Source organism: Mirounga leonina, unplaced genomic scaffold (genome assembly GCF_011800145.1).
Source record: "Mirounga leonina isolate KUSES-001 unplaced genomic scaffold, KU_Mleo_1.0 Mir_115, whole genome shotgun sequence".
NCBI lineage: Eukaryota > Metazoa > Chordata > Mammalia > Carnivora > Phocidae > Mirounga > Mirounga leonina.
This window is the reverse complement of record NW_023270268.1, coordinates 87,809,769-87,829,923: the sequence shown is the minus strand read 5'-3', so window position 1 is coordinate 87,829,923 and position 20,155 is coordinate 87,809,769. Positions and strand designations below refer to the sequence as shown.

The 20,155-nt window shown below is 37.5% G+C and overlaps 1 protein-coding gene across 3 annotated transcripts in view; it reads right to left on the bottom strand.

Moving 5' to 3' along the window:
- Positions 1–18,519, bottom strand: part of CCDC14 (coiled-coil domain containing 14) — a 41,080-nt gene extending 22,561 nt beyond the window's left edge. The window contains exons 1-10 of one of the 3 annotated variants that reach the window (XM_035000004.1): positions 18,417–18,519; positions 17,225–17,320; positions 11,162–11,217; positions 10,766–10,838; positions 10,460–10,529; positions 10,249–10,368; positions 8,766–9,002; positions 8,561–8,655; positions 6,989–7,487; positions 4,468–4,609 (exon numbers count right to left, since the gene is read on the bottom strand). In XM_035000004.1, coding sequence (XP_034855895.1) covers positions 4,468–4,609; positions 6,989–7,487; positions 8,561–8,655; positions 8,766–9,002; positions 10,249–10,368; positions 10,460–10,529; positions 10,766–10,838; positions 11,162–11,217; positions 17,225–17,320; positions 18,417–18,446 — 1,418 coding nt within the window. In that variant the 5' untranslated portion in view covers positions 18,447–18,519. Of the gene's footprint in view, positions 1–4,467; positions 4,610–6,988; positions 7,488–8,560; positions 8,656–8,765; positions 9,003–10,248; positions 10,369–10,459; positions 10,530–10,765; positions 10,839–11,161; positions 11,218–17,224; positions 17,321–18,416 lie in introns of those variants that run through there. The other 2 variants (XM_035000005.1, XM_035000006.1) reach the window with 2 other exon arrangements.
- Between the last annotated feature and the right edge of the window lie 1,636 nt (positions 18,520–20,155).

The following is a 20,155-nucleotide window of genomic DNA, read 5'->3' as shown; positions in this document are numbered from 1 at the left end:
TGTCTTTAATCCACTTGTTCTGCTCTCTTTATCAGGAACAGTCATTATGCCAAATTTTGCATTCTTTGTTTGTCTTCCATATGTATCTTCTTTACAATAATTTTTAATTATTCTCTATTTTGTTTTGTTTTATTTCTTCAACCTTATCCACCATGCCTTCAGTCATTTAACAAACATTTATCAGAGTGAGTGTTAGGCACAATTCTCAGCACTGGAAATAACAGCAACAAACAAAAGAGACAAAAATTCAGCCTTCTCAAATTCACACAGACAGAAAAGAGGACAGACGTTATCAGAAGCTAAGGGGAAGGAAGAGAGGGAATTACTGTTTAATGGGTACAGAGTTTATGCTGGGGATGAAAAAGTTTTGGGGAATAGACAGTGGTTATGGGAACACAGCATTGTAAAAGTATTTAATGCCCCTCAAATGTATACTTACAAAATGGTTAAAAAGATAAATATTATGTCATATTTATTTTATCACAAAATAAATAAATTTTTTTAAAAAAGGGTTTGGGAAGAGGAATAAGCTAAAGTTGGTAGGAGACACTGAACTATGAATTTAGTAGCAAATGAAACAGAAAGATTTGGGGGGAAAAAGCAAAACCCCCCAAACAACAAAATCAGCATTCATATTGCTTAGGTTCTAATGGAATATAGTAAGTATCCTAATGGAATATAAAAAACCTGACTTCATGTTTGCTTTCATTTTTGTAAGATGTTTTGCTTTTACTTTCCTGAGCTCATCTAATTCACTTTTCTTCTCCTTTGCTGTCTTTTCTCCTTTAAACAGCATTCTCTCTTTTCCTGCCTCTAAGGATTCTATTATCTTTAATCTCCTTGAAACTGTGGAATACTTTTTCAAGTTTTCTTGGGTTTTCTTTGAGCAAGTCATCTGGTGATGTTTATTCTTGACCCCCTTTTATCTCTTTTGTCAGTTTGTTTATTCTGAATGCTATGCAAAGATCTCTCCTATATATTCTTTCTTCCCATGGCTTTTGTGACATCTCTCTCTCCTGGTTTTCCTCCCACTTCCCTACGTGCTCCTTCTTGGGTTTCTCTCACAGCTTCCTGCCCCCGTGTTCTTTCCTTAAAAAGCTGTTATTCCCCAGCACTTCACCCTTGGCTGGGTTCACACTCTATACCTTCCTGGTGAATCTACCACTTACACGCTGATAGCAAATCACTTGTTTTTAATCACCATTGTCTCCAGTGCCTACAACAGTGCCAAATCTATAGTAATAGCTCAATAAAAATGTGTTCAGTGAATAACTCCCCAGTCTGCATTTCTATCCTGGATCTTGTTCTGTGCTCCACTTACACCATATAGATCTCCAGATGGTCTAAATGACAAATTTGGCATGTCTAAATCTTAACTCACTGGCTCTCCTATATATTCTATCTCAAAAATAACATGCAATAAACAAATAAACAATATATTCTTCCTTTAGTAGCTTCCATCTGGGAGAATTATGTTACCATCTGTCAAATGATCAAGCCAAAAGACTGAATGCCACTCCTGGCTCCTCCCTCTCATTCCTATTTCATTTTTTTGTTCTGTGTGAGGACATAATGGCCTCATATTTGAGTCTATAGTCAGGAAGTGGTCATGAATTCTAACTTGCCCTGTACATACTAAGGAACTCTCTAGCTCAATGGTTCTTAACTGGAAGTAGTCCCCTCTCAACGCTCATGCAGGAAATTTGGGAATGTGCAGGGGCTTTTGGTGGTCACAATGAATGGGACACTAGAGACATTTCATGAGTAGGGACCAGGAAGGCTAAATGTTAAGAATGTTATCAGAATTCCCAGAGGCGCCTGGGTGGCTCAGTCGGTTAAGCGACTGCCTTCGGCTCAGGTCATGATCCTGGAGTCCCTGGATCGAGTCCCGCATCGGGCTCCCTGCTCGGCAGGGAGTCTGCTTCTCCCTCTGACCCTCCCCCTTCTCATGCTCTCTCTCTCTGTCTCATTCTCTCTCTCAAATAAATAAATAAAATCTTAAAAAAAAAAAAAAAAAGAACGTTATCAGAAGGCCCAAATAAAACCTGTGCAGCCCCAAATGCCAAAAACGCCCAAATGCCACAAGAACATTGCACCTGGCTATTTTTTTTAAGCCACAAGATGGCAATAAACTCCAAGAAAGTCCTGAAAGATCACTTTTCTGGCTAAAGAGAAACACGTAGTTTCTGAATGTCCAAACAGGAAAAAAAATTTTTTTGATTGAAAACGCTGAAAAACGGGCACCTGGGTGGCTCAGTCATTTCGGCTCAGGTCACGATCCCAGGGTCCTGGAATCGAGCCCTGCATCAGCTCCCTGCTTGGTGGGAAGCCTGCTTCTACCTCTCCCACTGCCCCTGCTTGTGTTCCCTCTCTCTCTGTCTCTCTCTCTGTCAAAAAATAAATAAAATATTAAAAAAAAAAAAAAAAAAACCATGCTGAAAAACACTATTGAATGAACCTATGTATTCCAACTTACATTTGTAATGGAAATTATGGATGATTCTTTCTAAATTAAGTTACCAAAGAGGCACAAAAATTCCTACCCCTCTGCTGGAAACCTCATTCTACTAAAAAGACAAATTCTTTGTTTTTCAGATATTTCATTTTTAGAAGGTCAAGTAAACAGTGGGAATAGCATGCTATATAACCTTTGTCCTCTAAGGACATAGAGCCAGAAAGATCTGGTGCCAAGTCTGAAGAATAAGGCTAAACATCAAACTAATACCTTTTAAAAAAATTAAAAACAAGCAGTGGACCAATAAAGTAAGTCTCATTTTCCTGAGTGGCTTATAAAGTAGCTCCCAAAACAATTCTAAAATGTTCTAAAGAAGGGAAATAAACAAGAACCACTGATACTTCCCATGGGCACATGTTTAAAGAGATAATATTGTGAGACTAAGTTCTGGTATGTTTATTTAAAGACACCAATTAGTTGACAGTCATACCTTTAAAAGCACGCTTCTTTCAAAGAGCTTACAGTACAGTCTGCTATTCCACAAAATACACTTAAATATTGAAGTCCTGAAGTAAAAATAAGTTAGACTCTATTTCCTAGCAGAAGCAATGCAGAATGTAGAAATTAAGATAATTTGTTCTCTAAAATCAAACTACCCAGTTTGAATCTTTTTATACATGTGACTTTGGACAAGTTACATAACCTCTCTGTGCCTTGGTTTCCTCATCTGTAAATGAGCATAACATAATATCTACCTCATGGAGCCATTCTGAGAATTTAAAGAGGTGACATATATAAAGGCATAGGACATGAGAAACATTCAATAAATGTTAGTAGTAGTATTAGCTATTACCATTACTATTATATATTTATACATGTTTTTTATTTTGAAAAACTAATGCTATTATAGGTCAGAACTGAAGACAGTATTATTAGAATTTAAGCCCAGCAATCCCATCCTATATCATAGTATCTTAGAGACTAATGACCTTCAGAGAAATAATCCTAAGCAAGTAAATCTCACTAGGTGTCATGCCTTTGCAGTCTCCCGATCCATAAATTTGAGCTCCTCTCCAACTAGGAATCCTATTTTACTGCTTTCTAATTTCCTGAAAATGTTTGTGACAACGTCTACAGCTCATGCAACCATAATCCCCGCTCAGGGCTCATGCACACTACAGGGCCGCAAAAGAACCGACAATGTATTCTAATTCTCTGCAAAGTACGGACCCTGCAGTAGCAGCCTTGGTGGCCATCACGGAAACATTCAAAGTTAGGATATTGCTAATAATGCGTGATTTCCTACATAAGTTAAAATAGCCAAAAGAAAAAATATCTAGGAATTTAAACGAGTTTTTTCTATGTCTGAGCATGATGGGGCTACTGGTGTTCACCCCTATCAGGTTGTCCTTTCCTCCCAGAGTGTATGGGCAGTATGGGAAAATTTTATGTCCCAAATCTTTACTTTAGGCAGGGCCATATGCCTCATTTTAGCCTACAAAACAGAAGTAGAAGCAAGACTGTCACTTCTGGGCTGGGGTGTGTAGAGTTGGTGCGCCAGATCCGTCCATGTTCTCTTTTCCCTGAAAAACATGTTTTATGAGACAGTGGCCTCATAAGATGGAGGGAACCTAAACCCTGAGTGATAGAATGAAAGAGGGTCTTGGCATGAAGGAGAAAGAAACTTTGGCCATGCTATGCCACTGAGATTCTAGAATTTGTTACTGCAGCACAGCCCAGACTAGTCTGACAAATGTCCTGAGGAACTTCATTTTTCTCTCTATACCCTATCAACCAAGTGACAGTGGAGGCAAAGGAGGTGGAAGAGAATATGTCCTAGCAAGCAGAAGTAAGAATGCTGGCAATGTTTAGAAATGGAGAAGTAAAAGTAGAAACGCAATAAACAGTAAATCTATTTTTCTTACAGAGTCCTAGATAGCTCATTTGGCACCTTTGTTCTGGCCATAGGACATCTTTGCATATGACAAAAATATTCAAAGAATGATTCGTACCTGCGTAACTGAGCATTTTCACTTCTTAGTGGTTGCATGGCCAGTGCTATTTCAACTTGAATATTTGTGTTTCCACTTAGTGCTGGAAGTAGAGATATACATGCCTCCAATTCTGTAATCAACCTCTGAATTTCTGAATCCTCTATAAAAGAGAGAAGAAATAAGTAATAACAATACCATAAATTATTTTTGGATGATTATTCATGTGTATTACTAAAAAGAAAATTCTTCAGATATGTACATATTTGCTAAAAACCAACAGCTCGATTACTTATAATTGTGATGTATATAAATCCTATTTTCCTCTTTCCTGCTCCCTGTATTTGCTTATTCAAAAGAATTCTAAAGAAATTAAATTCAGTGAACTAAAGATTAATCTTCTATCATAGGATTATTAGTCTTTTTTTTCAGTTAAAGAGTCCAGTAGGAAGATAGCTGACATGTCTCCTAGCTCACAATCTCAAAGGACTATTGGACTCCTATCACTGCTGAAGGGTTTCCTAAAATTGATTACAGTAATAACATTTACAACACAACCTTTGATCCTGGCATAAGCAAATAATTCACTTTAGGTTATTCAATTTGGCAAAATATTGAGGGAGGATCTACTCTGATAAGGTTTTATTATTTAATTTTATAAAGTAGATTTAAAACCAGCCACACCTCATTTGGTGTCCACATCAAAAGCAGTACCATTTTTGCTATATTAATTTCAGGAAGTGGATGGTTTGAGAGATGGCAAACAGACACAGGGAGAAGGTGGATTTTAGATCTTTTGTCCTTTTATAATTGCCCCTTCATTTCCATTCAAATTTTCTGTGGACTGAAAACATTTAATAATTATAATATTTACTCTCTTATACCCAAAAGAGGTAGAAAGTATACTCTAAATTACAAAACTTTACTCAATCCCATGGGTATTTTAACACCCTGATGTAAATAAAGTACATGTACACAGTAAACATCTGTGACCAACTACTGAGAAGTTCCCTACCAATCCTTTGTAGAGTGGTTTTGCTCATAAGCATTCGAGGCAGAGACCTGGGCTCCACCATTTTCTAGCAATGGAACTTTAGTCAAATTACTTAACCTCCTGAAGCCTAGATTTCTTGATAGTTAAATAGAGATACCAATACCTCATGGGATTGCTGTGAGGATTAAATGAGATAATGCATATAAAACACTCAGCACAGTGCCAGGCACATGGTAAATACTCAATAAATGACAATACTGTTACTCTTATTATTATTCTTACTATGACTAAGTATTTGGTTAAGAGAATAGTAATAAATTGAAGGTCTGAAAACATGGAGATTTTAATACATTAAGCCTTCAGATTAATAGTGCCATGTTCTTATAACACATTTTAAGATTTGGAATCTCTTTTTATCAATCTGCTAATATTAGGTATTCAGTCAGTGCTGCCATAATCAATTACTGTGGTTTCTATGGTTTCTAAGATGACAAATCTGTAACTCACTCCAAGTGAAAGCTATTATTTAGTATATACACATAATGAAAACAAATGAATATGACTTGGCTCAAATATCTCATAACTCGACCTAAGACATTTTTCTTGATTTAATTTATAAAAAAACCCCAAAAGTAAACTGAAAATGGCATTAAAAGGTTTGGATTACTTCTCAAAGTCAGATTTGTTAAACCTTATAACAGCTGGTTATTAAAGAATGATGGGAAGAAAATATCTGCATCTTTTTAAAATAGGAAAAGTTACCAGTCTATTCTAGGGAGTTAATCATCTTTAGGGCTCTTGTAACCCCTAAAAGTTTATGGTATAAATTCTCTTCAGTTGAATCTTTTCAAGGTCTTTTTTGATCAAGTAGAATGAATACACACTTGCAAGTAAAAGACTGTTTGACACTCTCTTGTACATTTCAAATCCACAGGAAACAAGAGATCAAAATCTAAAAAGTAACAATAAAATAGGCAGAACTCACTTCCTTATTAGCTCAAGACATATTTCTGTGGAAAATACCACAAACTCCATGTCGACTATTCTAAATATAAATGATGACTAAATAATATGGCACTTCTGTTTAGCATTAACACCCCACTACAGAAAATTATTTTAGGGCGCCTGGGTGGCTCAGATGGTTAAGCATCTGCCTTCGGCTCAGGTCATGATCCCAGGGTCCTGGGATCGAGTCCCGCATCAGGCTCCCTGCTGGGCGGGGAGCCTGCTTCTCCCTCTGCCTCTGCCTCTCTCTCTCTCTCTCTCTGTCTCTCATGAATAAATAAATTTTAAAAAAACTTAAAAAAAAAAAAAGAAAATTATTTTAAAAGTGCTCATATAGGGCGCCTGGGTGGCTCAGTTGGTTAAGCGACTGCCTTCGGCTCAGGTCATGATCCTGGAGTCCCAGGATCGAGTCCCGCATCAGGCTCCCTGCTCAGCGGGGGGTCTGCTTCTCCCTCTGACCCTCTTCCCTCTTGTGCTGTCTCTCATTCTCTCTCTCAAATAAATAAATAAAATCTTAAAAAAAAAAAAAAAGTGCTCATATACCTTGCTCTGCTAGCAGGGCCTTGAGCTCTCCCAACAAATACTTTATAGTTCTGGCTTTTTCAGCACTCTGGTTCACATTTTTTGCCTTCTGCACATCCTTTATTCTGGAATCTTGCATGTGTATGTTTAAATCCTTTCCTTCACTTGTGACTTCTCCAATTTGTTCTTTGGCACATTTGTCTTCATTACTGGACAGGAAAGCTGGTGGCAACAGAGTGGGGCTTCGGCGAATCTGACTGTCCGGATGAGAATGCAAGAGATTCACATATGTTTGAATACACTTTAGTAGGTCTGGTTCCTTAGGAACTCCTTGCTGTGGCAGAATTCCATTAATAAGACCCAGCTGCTGAAATGGTGGAACAGCTGGTTTGTCCGTTTTAGGCAGGCTACATGGAACGCCAAGACCAGTACTGAAGGAATTCTGTAGAACATCAGCACAGTTCACAGAAACTGTTTTACTTCGTGATGCAAACTGGTTGTCACCATCAGTTTGAACCTCCTACAGACAGAAGAAAACAAGTTAAGCCTTCAAAAATATGAGCATTGACTTGTAGGCATTAACTATAATAAACTCAAACCAGAAATATTAGAAAATGACTTTTGCAGGATGGAGTTATAGCTTACCAGTGAGTAAGCTGGATTTCCCTTGAGCACGATATTCTAGTTTTTTTAAAGCTTATTAATTAGTTCACTCTGCAATATGGGAACATTATAAAGCCATGACTAAAATGAACTGTTTGCAAATATCACACATGGTTTAAAGGCATCAAAAATCAGTCCACCTTGGGACTAAAACAAACTTCCACTTTGGGAAATTGCATTGCAAGAAAATAAGCTCAAACATACGAAAAGCTTTTGCACAAATATGTTTACAGAAACGTTATGGTAGTAAAAAACTGTTACTTAAATGTCCTATCATAGGGGAGTAGTTATGTGGACTATAGTATATCCAGTAAATAGAGTATTAACATATTAAAAATTTACAAAAGGTATATGTTAATTGAGAAACATGTTTACAATAAAATGCTAAGTAAAAAAGGTAGTATATAAAACTGTATAATTTAATTATGACTATATATATATATTTAAAGATTTTATTTATTTGACAGAGAGAGAGCGCACAAACAGGGGGAGATGCAGAGGGAGAGGGAGAAGCAGGTTCCCTACTGAGCAGGAAGCCCGACATGGGGCAAGATCCCAGGACCGTGGGATCATAACCTGAGCTGAAGGCAGGTGCTTAACCAACTGAGCCACCCCGGTGCCCTTATGACTATATTTTTAAAAGAAAGCAAACTTAAATAAAAACCAGAGAATTAAATGATTGACAAGTGCTCTATCAATATGTTAACAGCAAATGTGCTTAAGTAGTAGGTATGGGTGATTTCTTTTTTCTGATAATCTCTTTCCTCCTCCCCCCCCTTATCATCATCCTTAATAAATGGGTAAAACTTTTCTAGTAAAAAATAATTTGAAAAAATAATGCATTATCAATCAGTAAACTCAATTTTTTCTCTTAAGGTGACAATTTCTCAAAGCAAATAACTACTTGTATAATGTATAAACTGTACCCACAGAATGAACCACTGGAGGGCAGGATGGATGCTGAAGTAACTGGACTGGGGTGGAGGTAGATAAGCCGTAACTAGAATGTACAGTTGCCTGAGATTCTAAAAGGTAAGAGGAGAAAAAGTTATCACATCTCATACTGCTTTTACAATAAGTAGGTAACATAATTAGAGTTTATATTCATGCTTTTTAAAATATCATTCATACTAACCAGAATCAGACATGGTCTGGCAAGGTACAGTAGGAATTCCATTAGGGTTGTTCTTTGAAGCCAAATTATTCATCAGTGACATCTGAGTCTGCACATGCTCACAGAGGGCTTGGTATATTATGGGCGAATACATTCTATAATGATCTTGCAATGACCAATTCTGTGGTATATCTGATGAGTCTCTCTCACTTCCAGCAGAAGCTTCATTAGGTATATGCTTCTTCTTATCTGAAGATACTAATATGGAAGAAGGGAAAACAAATTCTTGAAATATGATTCTTCAAAAACTTTTACCATAAAATATTAGGGAAGAAAAGACTCTCAGAAATAGCTCAATTTATCATCTACTTTATAGAAGGGCTTTACCACTATTACCCCCTAAAGAAAATCACCTCAAATTGTCTTTTAAAAGTAGTTAATGAATGTGTACATTCTCCAGTCAAAAATTATTTTTACCACATCTTTAAAATCTCTAATAAATGGTATCTGTAAACTCCTACAATTACAAGACCCCTCTTTACGGGTGTTATTTCTAAAATCTAATAAAACTCTTTCACCTTGCTCCTTGTCCAGTTCATGCTCTCAGGGGAAAATAGAGTAAGAGAGACAGGAAACCCTGTAACAATTCTGATACTTGGACCATTAAAAAAAAAATCAGAGCTTTGAGAGCAAGAATAAAAGTGTACTTAATCTACACGCTGGGCCCTCAGACAAAATCCTAAACCTGGCATTTAAAGTTGAGTAATAAACCTACTTACAACATATACACATAAAATGACTTTAAAACAATTAGTATCTATAAGTATGCACATGAAGCACAACCAATTTGTGGTTATTTATGGAATTAAGTGGCAAGGAGAACAAAGATAACACTATATATACCTCATAAGTGTCATTCTGAGTTTGAACTTTCTTCTACAAAACCCAGTCTGTCACTTTTTCTACTTTTCTTCTTGGGAAAGTGATGGTAAACAAAGTAACTACCCAGTAGTTAGAAGCAGAATAGAGAAAGAGAAGCATAAGCACACACATACACACCTGAATAACCCACATATTAAAATGAAAGAGCAACTGCATACTCCCAATAATTTATCAAAACCCTCAGAATTAAAGATTATATATATATTTTAAGATTTTATTTATTTATTTTTTTTTAAATAGAATTTTTTTTTTTTTTTTTTTTGAGACAGAGAGATACAGAGAGACAGAGAGAGAGTAGGAGCAGTGGGGAGAGGCAGAGGGAGAGGGAGAAGCAGACTCCCCTCTGAGCAGGGAGCCTGATGCGGGGCTCGATCCCAGGACCTGGAGATCATGACCTGAGCCGAAGGCAGACGCTTAACGACTGAGCCACTCAGGCGCCCCAGATTTTATTTATTTTTAAAGTAATCTCTACACTCAACATGGGCTCGAACTCACAATCCCAAGATCAAGAGTCACACCCCCAAAGATCATATTTAAACAAAAAAGAGAAAAAAATACTTACAAATTTCCTTCCGGACTCCTGAAGGAACATGTTTTTCATGTCCTTTCTTTTTAGCTCCAAATCTTTTGCCTTCTAAGGATCTGGGATTATATCTATTTTCTGAATATGCTATTTCTGAACCTATTAATAATTAAAACAAAAATTCATTTGCATTAAGAGAATTATTTGAGAAAAGGTGATTAGCCAAGAGGTATTTAAAAAATTAAAAAACCTGAATCTTCATTTCTCAAAATGTCCTGCAGCAAAGAAGCACAACCATCAAGCCCTTGTACAGTTTCAGTCTGTAAGGAGAAAGCCATTTAGAAATGCATAGACAAAATTTTAGTGCAGAGGAAAAAATAAATAAATTATGTAGTTTTAAAATTTCTTTTTTCAGAAGCAATTTATTATTGGCAGAAATATTTTAAAGCGAAAAGCCTTCAATACTTTACCTCTGAATTTTTATTCCCAATTCTTAGTTTTTAACCTGAAAATTAATTATAATAGTGTATATTGTATCTATTCAGTTTAATCTTACCTGACTTTCTGAATCAGAATGGATAGCATAGCCAGAATCTGCATTAAAACGTGGTATCTTTCTTAAATGGGTCCTAGAAAACAAGTTCGTTAATATTTTCACAAATACTACAAAATTTTTTTTCCAAAATATATTAATAAGTAGTCATTTTCTTCCCAGCAAAGGTTGGATAAGAAAGCTTGTCCATAAAATGGACTTAAATAGGATTTTATAAAGATTATAAGGGCTGTTAAACACTAAAATGATCAACATGAGTAGATATGGAAGGTTCCTCCCCTGAGTCTGTGAAGGTAGAGACCCACCTAGTTTTCTGGGGTAGGCAAAATTTAGTGCACCCAAAAGACCTGAAATGTTTCTTGAGATTTTCTGAAGTTGTAAACTTCTTTAAATACTTACCCTTTCTTTCCATTTGTTAATTTAGCAGGTCCAGTGTGTTTTCCTGAAGATAACACCTATGATATAATGCATTATATTATAGTAAATATACAAATATTGTTCTATTATATTCTCAGTAGGCTGTCTTGACAAAACCTGAAATGTTGTTTCCTTTCTTTTTGTGGTAAAAACATGACATAAAATTTACCATTGTAGCCATTTTTTAGTGTACAGTTCTGTGACATTAAATAAATTCACACTGTGTAACCAACACTACCATCCATCTCCAGAATCTTCTCATCTTGCCAAACTGAAATTCCGTACCCATTAAACATTAACTTCCCACCCACTCTTGCCCCCAGCCCTGGGCAACCACCCTTCTAATTTCTGTCTCTATGAATTTCACTACTCTAGGAAGCTCATATAAGTGGAATCATACAGTATTTTTCCTTTTGTGACTAGCTTATTTCACTTCACCTAATGTCTTGTAGCAAGTGTCAAAATTTCCTTCCTTTTTAAGGCTGAATAATATTCCATTTGATGTATATAGCATCTTAGTAATTTTTTATAAATGTGATATATCCTATAAATCCATAATTACAATTGAACTCTTATTAATAGTTTGTTCTACATAAAATGTCAAGCAAACAGCACATATATTTGTTTCTTCTATCTGTGTAAGCTGAAAATGAAACTGAGGTATTATTTTAACTAGAAGTATCTACTAGAGTTAAGTTTGGACTATATTCAATCTGAGCATGCCCTACATTCCCCAAGTCTTCAAAACATAAAGTTAATTCAACATACAGCATAGAGTTCATAACTCTGATTCTATTTATTCACATTATTTAGAATGCCTGACAAGACCAGCCCATGAAAACTCATTATCCAAATTTCATTCTCTTACTTTCTTCTCAAACTCATATAACAATATTTTTAAAACAATTTTATTTTTATTATTTTTAAATATTAATAACAATTTGAATTATTATTATTAAAAGTAAAATAAGTGGGCTACCTTTTGTGTACAAGAAAAAAATGCACTTGCTTTAACGTGCATCCACTATCTTGAAAGTTAGGCAAGTAAAAGTTCATTGTGTTTGCCTCTGGGGAGAGAAAATGAGAATCTGGGGGACAGAGCAAGAAGGGAGACTTTCCATGGTATACCTTCTTATATCTTAATAACAGATAACTATAATCTCTATTTAAAATATAATTTAAAAAGGATTTTATTTATTTGCCAGAGGGAGAGAGCGAGTACAAGTAGGGGGAGTGACAGGTAGAGAGAGAGCAGGTTCCCCGCTGAGCAAGAAGCCCGATGCCGGGCTCAATCCCAGGACCCTGGGATCATGACCTGAGCTGAAGGCAAACGCTTAACTGACTGAGCCACCCAGGTGTCCCTAAAATAGAATTTTTAAAGGACAAGTTAAATTCCCTATTCACTCCCTCATTTCACCCTTCAGAAGTAGTCACCACTGTTGGCAGTTACATTTATGGTTTCTCTTGACATGTTACATATTTCATCCCAAGATAGCTTTCAGCAGTAACTATTAAACTATCTGGAGTTATATGCAACTGAGAGCACATTTTATTATTTTTTTTTTAATTATTTTTTTTTTTAAGATTTTGTTTATTTATTTGACAGAGACACAGTGAGAGAGGGAACACAAGCAGGAGTGAGAGAGGGAGAAGCAGGCTTCCCGCTGAGCAGGGAGCCTGATGTGGGGCTCGATCCCAGGACCCGGGGATCATGACCCAAGCCGAAGGCAGACGCTTAACGACTGAGCCACCCAGGCGCCCCTGAGAGTACATTTTAAAAACTGGGTTAATAGAGTTACACTTCTCCTTGAGATAACCCGGGATATGATGGAGTCATAAGGCCAGCAATGAGAACCAACGCCGTAGGAAATAAGACCCTATGTAGTGTTGCTCTGCTGGTCCCTGCATGACATCCTTAGGGTCTTTCCCGTTGGTACATACATATGTTGGTGTTCTGGCCAGAATCATAATAAAATTCCAAACCATGGTGCTGCTATGTTCTAGACCAAGTCTAAAAACCACTACCACAATTATTTTATTTCAAAATTTTTAAAAAAGTATACAGAGGTAAACACATGGCATAATTGTACGATAACATGATATTTCTCTAAAAAATATACATGAGGTTATATTACAGAAAACAAGGTAATGAAAATTACCCAGGATAAAAGCAACAGTAACTATAATAATGGCACATTTCCATCAGAACTTTTTTTTGTAATTTTTATTCTGAAATAACAGTACAAAGAATTTCTGTATACCTTTACCCAGATTCCCCAACTGTTGATATTTCACTATATCTTCCATGTTCTCTCAAAATATATATATTAACACAATATATACAATACAAAAAATATATACAAATAGTATTATTGTTTTTCTGAACCATTTCAGGGTAAGTTGCAGGTATGATATTAAATATTTATTCCTAAATATTTCCCAAGAACACGGTCACTTATATAACCACAGTATAATTATCAAAAGCAGGAAATTAACACTGATACTGTATTATAAATTACATACCTTACTCACATTTTGCTGATTATTCCAATACTGTTCTTTATAAAAAATAATGCTAGTACATGTGCAATGCAGGATCATATGTTGCATTGAATTGTCACACCTCACTAGTCTCCTTTCATCTGGAATAGTTCCTCGGGTTATCACTCACTGGCTTTTATAAGCTTCACATCTTAAAAATACAAGCCAGTTATGTTGTAGAATGTCCCTCCGGACATTTAGACTTGTCTGATTTTCCCTCATGATTAGATTGAGGTTGTACATTTTTGGCAGAAATACCACAAAAGGGAAGTTTTGTCTGTCTTAATATGAGTAAGCACATGGTATCAATTTTCCCATTATAGGTGATGTAAACTTTGATTATTTAAGATGGTGTCTGCCAGGTTTTTCACTGTAAGGTTACTATTTTTACCTTTGTATTAAGCATTTAATGGGCAGATACTTTGAGATTATGCAGACTTCCTATTCATTAGACTTTCACCCAGTAGTTTTAGCACCCATTGATGATTCTTGCCTTAATCCACTTGTTTGTGAAATGGTGACTTGTCTAACTTACATCATTCCTTCTACATTTATTAGTTGGCATTCAACTCTAGGTAAGCACTTTTCCTTGTTTGTAAGTATGGACTCATTCTTATTTTATTCAATGGGTTATGATCCATTATCATCATTACTTAAAATATTTTGATGCTCCATTGTCCCAGATTCTGTCAGTGGTAGCCTTTTCAAACTGGCTCTTGTATCATTTTAATATGTCCCCACTATTTTTTGAGTAATTCCTTACTTTCTGCAACAAGGTGCTCTGGGCTCATCCTTTGGTTTTGTTTTTTCATAGTAGTAAGAACACTTAACATGAGTTCTATTTTCTTCACAAATTTTTAAGTGCACAACACCATATAGTTAACTACATGCATGATGTTGTACAGCAGATCTCTAGAACTTATTTATCTTGCATAACTGAAACTTTATATCCATTGAACAGCAACTCCCCAAATCCCCCCACCTCCAGCCTCTGGCATCTGCCATTCTGCTCTCTGCTTCTATGGATTATGACTATCTTAGATCCCTTATATTAATGGAATAATGCAGTATCTGCCCTTTTGACTGGCTTATTTCACTTAGTATAATATCCTTAAGATTCATCCCTGTTGCATATGGCAGGATTTTTCTTTTTTTAAGGCTGAATAATATTCCATTGTGTCAATTCATCCATCAGTAGACATTTAGGTTCCTTCCACATCTTGGCTACCATGAATAATGCTGCAATGAACACAGAAGTGCAAATATCTCCTTAAAATTGTATTCTTTTGTATAAAAACCCCGAAGTAGAATTTCTAGATCGTATAAGAGGTCTATTTTTAACTTTTTGAGGAAACGTTATGCTATTTGTTATAGCAGCTGCACCATTTTACATTTTTACCAACAGTTTACAAGTGTTCCAATTTCTCCATATCCTTGCCAATGAGAATTGCCATCCTAAAAGGTGTGAGGTGTTATCTCATTGTGGCTTTGATTTGCATTTCCCTAATGACTAGTAATGTTGAACATCTTTTCATGTGCTTACTTATACATCTTCTTTGGAGAAATGTCTATTCAAGTCCTTTGCTCATTTTTTAATCAGGTTATTTGGTTTTTGGCTATTGAGTTGTAGGAGTTCCTGATATATTTTGAATATTAACCCTTTAGTAGACAGACATTTTACAAATCTTTTTTTCCATTCCGTAAGTTGCCTTTTCACTCTGTTGTTTCCTTTACTCTGCAGATGCTTTTTATTTTGATGTATCCAGGCTCATCTTATAATTTTCCTGCTTCAGCTGTGGAGTTGACCATTCCTTCATGAAGTCATGGCTCCTTTTAGTGGACGATGGTATTTAGAAACCAAGATCTAGGCACTAGATATTGCTACTGGGTGTTCTAATCTTTTTTCATATCAATTATTTACTTAGTCATAATGACTAGCTGGTTACAAAAGAGTAAATCTTATGGTTTTATTTTTAAATCTGTTTCCATATTAGCATACCTCCAAATTTTCTTTTAATGGTTGTACAGTATTTCTTTGAGTGGAAGTAATATAACATGTCCTAGGTTTGCTTCATATTTTTCACAATTGAAAAACCGCCTGAAATAAACCTCCCAATATACAGAAAAAAGCCTTTTCATAGTCAGGATTAAAAGCTTATTTATTTGGTGAAAGGCCATTATTCATTTAATAGCCCTTGACACAAATTACAAAAATACACAAATCACAATGCATGAGACAATCATTTTGTTTTATCTCACATTTACTTCCACTGGGTATTATCATTGCACTATTTTTCTTTGCTATTTGAGAAAAATATAAGCTTTTCTTACAAGTTGTATCTCCTACCAACAAGTACAAGATAAAATTACACTTGTAGAATAGAGTATCCCAAAGTCTTTCATTTCCATTTAATCCACATCCCATGATTTATTATTTCCGTGAAGTAGAACCTAAATTTCAGAAAGGAGGCTTGTTCAACGTCATACATCTGATTAAATATAGTGTAATGTTTAAAAGAATGGACTCTGGCACCAGCTTTGTAGGTCTGAATCCTGCTGCACTGCTAATGAGTTTTGTAACTACAGGAAAATTATTTGAACTCTTCGTTCCTCACTTTCCTCATCTATAAAATGGAAATGATAATAGTATCTACCTCATAAGGCTATTATGAATATTAAATGAATTATGTGTACTATGTAAAAATACTTAAGAGTAGCATCTTTCACACAAGTGCTACCTAAATGTTAGCTATTCTTATCGTTAAGATGGTTGTAAACTGTTTTTACAAGAACCAAATTTTGTTGCATATTTATGCCAAGAGTGAAAGAGATGTTTTACCAGGTTCTCTCATTTAATCTCCCCAATTCTTTGAGGCAGAATGATACCTACTTACACCTATTTTATAGCTAAGGGAAAGGAGGCTTAGAGAAGTAAAAAGTACTTTGCTTAATATCACTACCACAGTAGTGGCAGACTGGGAATCTGAATCTGTAGGTGACCATGATTACAAAAACCATGTTTTCCCCCGCTTTCTGACTGCACATACTCTTGAGGTTACTCAATGTAAGAGAAAGATCTAAAAGGGTGAGGATGGTCAGGAAGTACTCATGAAGAAAGTCTTTTGAGGGGCACCCGGGGTGGCTCAGTCGTTAAGCGTCTGCCTTCCGCTCAGGTCATGATCCCGGGGTCCTGGGATCGAGCCCCACGTCAGGCTCCCTGCTCCGTGGGAAGCCTGCTTCTCCCTCTCCCACTTCCCCAGCTTGTGTTCCCTCTCTCGTTGTGTCTCTCTCTGTCAAATAAATAAATAAAATCTTTAAAAAAAAAAAAAGTCTTGAGCCAGGTCTTGAAAAAAAGCGTAAGATTCACATTAATGGGGAAGACAGCATTACAGGTGAATTGATAAATGAAGGGAGATTAAAAAAACAGAAAGAGAGGTGGATATATTTAAAGAGGAGTAAGATCACTCTAGGTAGCGAGTCTCTGAGAAATAGTTGATTCATTACCTGAAAATCTACTATATGCCAGGTGCTGTCCAAAGCCTTGAGAATATAGATAAATTGTGTAATAAGGGAGGTAAACATATTGGCAACGTCTCTCGCCTGAAAAGGAGTTTGATTCTGGTTAGCACAGAGCACAAAACGGGCGGCAAGGAGCACCCAAACAATGGGGATGTACGAGTGCTAGGCAAGCCTTCTTTCTATACGTCGCCCTCGAGCTGAGGAGATGGAGAGTGGAGATACCAGGAATAGAAGAGCATTCTAAGCCGGACAGAAAAGAAAGTGCAAAGGCATGGAAGCATGAGGGGGCATGGGGCATCCAGGACATGCAGAACAGGTGAACAGTGCTGGATACTTCAGGAACGGAGGCGGGGTCTGGTAAGGAATGCACTGGTGGGATCAAAAAACGCTGTATTGACAGGCCAAAGAACTGAGATTTTTACCTTGAAACCAAAGTGTTCGTGTCAATTTTTAAGCAGAAAAGTGAACCATTTAGTTACAACGAGGGGCATGCATTTGAGAAAGGTAAGGCTGAAGGCGGGGGCACTAATTGGGAGACGTTTGTGGTTTTTTTGTTTTGTTTTTTAAAGATTTTATTTATTTATTTGAGACAGAGAGAATGAGAGACAGAGAGCATGAGAGAGAGGGAGGAGGGTCAGAGGGAGAAGCAGACTCCCTGCCGAGCAGGGAGCCCGATGCGGGACTCGATGTGGGACTGGATCCCGGGACTCCAGGATCATGACCTGAGCCGAAGGCAGTCGCTTAACCAACTGAGCCACCCAGGCGCCCAGAGACGTTTGTTTTTACTAGTGGTAAAATAACCAGCAATTGTGACGGAGGACCAGCTAATAGCGGCACTAGGTGGAAAAGCCGAGAACCTGGATTTGATGCAACAATGTACTGAGCCTTGGAGAGGTTCCTCCACCCAGGGCGGAGGCTGGACTCGAACCCGCGCCCCACACCGAAGCCAGCACTCTGGCGGACTACTACGATTAAAACAGAATATACGTCTAGGGACGGAGCGGCTGTTGGGATGTTAAGATTGGGGGTCCCCCCAACTCCCCTTTCTCAGCATTTTTAATGCCGCCGCATTGTCTTTGTTTTTACTTTTTTCAGAGTTTTGCACTTCTCCCGGCACTAGAACCCCCTCAATCCCTCTCTACCCCCATGGTGGACGCCTCGGGTCCGCAGCCCTCACCTGGCCCGATCGAGATCCGGACCTGACCATCTCTCGCAGCCTCAGGGAAGCCCACACGGAGGGAAGTAAAGCCGCCCGATAAAAAGAATTAACCGCCGCTGACTCCCGGCCCCCCTTGGCCCGCCCCCCAAGCTTCCGCTTCCGGGAAGGAGCCCGCCGAACGCCGCGCCTCATCGTGTCGGGAGTACAGCCCAGGTCGCTCCGGTACTCTCAGCGCAGCGCTCTGGGCGTGCGCAGTTGACCCCTCCCAGCCGCCGGCTCGTCACACACAGGCAGGGAGCGTGGGAGAAGCCCACAGAATGCGAGCGGGGCGGGGCGGGACGCGGCCCGGGGTAGGGGGGTGGGGCCGGCCGGGAGGGGCTCGGAGTGCGCACGGGGCCGAGGAGTCCCGCCCCTGAACGCCTGAAAGAAATGAGTTCCCTGCCCTGTTGCGAGGGCTTCTGGTGCAGGACCTGCGCCCTGCACGAGCCGGGGGAAGTGGCGACAGGCATTCTCCAGGGTCAGACGAAGGGACTGAGGAAGAGGGCGGTTAGGTTTCAGAAGGAAGTGGTTCGCTCTGTGTTTTGTGTGCTATTTTGAATGACTTTGTTTTTGATAGTCAATAAAAATCAATCCTCGGTCTGGTTATCTTTGCGTAATTCTGATGGCAATTTCAAAATTATTCGCTGTCGCCCTTGATCTCAGAATGATGCTCGTTAGTTGGGATTTTTGTTTTACTTCCATGCATACTTGTTTACTCTTCAGTCGAGGTAGTTACTGTTAATGAAGAATGATTCAGTGTTCCTATATTAGCATGCTTCACGGTTTTTAATGGGAATTAGTCTTTAGTGTTTAAGACATTGAGTTTTGGGTTAATGTTTTAAATCGAATTGGGGAGAAATTAACCCAACTGATTACATTTTTTTAATAGGAAGAAGAGCTACGTTTTGAAAGTCTTAGTTAAAATTAAAATAAAAATCCAAAACCTAAAATCATACTGATTTGGGGAAACCAGGTATTTAATAAATTTAGCTTTGTATTGAATTAGACTTGAAAACCTCTCCCTTTCTTCATCCCTCTCCTATAAGTGTTTAACATAGTTACTTGAGATTACAAAGTTTTTTCCTTAAGTTGACTTGGTTTTTAGAAACTTAACACTGATTTTTCTTAATACATGCTTATTTTAGAAAATAGAGATAAGAAATGAAAAATCATCCATAATCCCAGGGAGTACCACTCTTAGCAATTTGGTGCATTCCCTTCTAGATTTCTCCCAACTGTATATATATATATGTATAAATATATTAAAACAATAATATGATATGATGCATATTATTTTAACATGAGAGTTTTAATATCAACATCGATTCTCAGTAATTTACAATTACAAAATGGCTGCCTGGTGTGCCATTTTCCTACTGTTTGGAATTTTATGCTCCTCCCCCTCCTTTTTGTTTGTCTGCTTTTTGGTTTTCCCTTTTTCCCCGTTTTTTTTATCTTTTAAGGTAATAGCTTCCAGTGTTTTTTGTCTTTATTTTCTCAACTTTTTTTTTATTGTGGTAAAATACACAAAACATAAAATACACATCCTAGCCATTTTTAAGTGCACAATTCAGTGGTACTAAATACATTCATAATGCTGTGCAACGTCACCACCATCATCTCCAGAACTGTTTTCATCTTATGAAAGTCAAACTGCATACCCATTAAACAACTCCCCATTCCACCCCCCTACGCCTGGGAAGCCCCTGGCAACCACC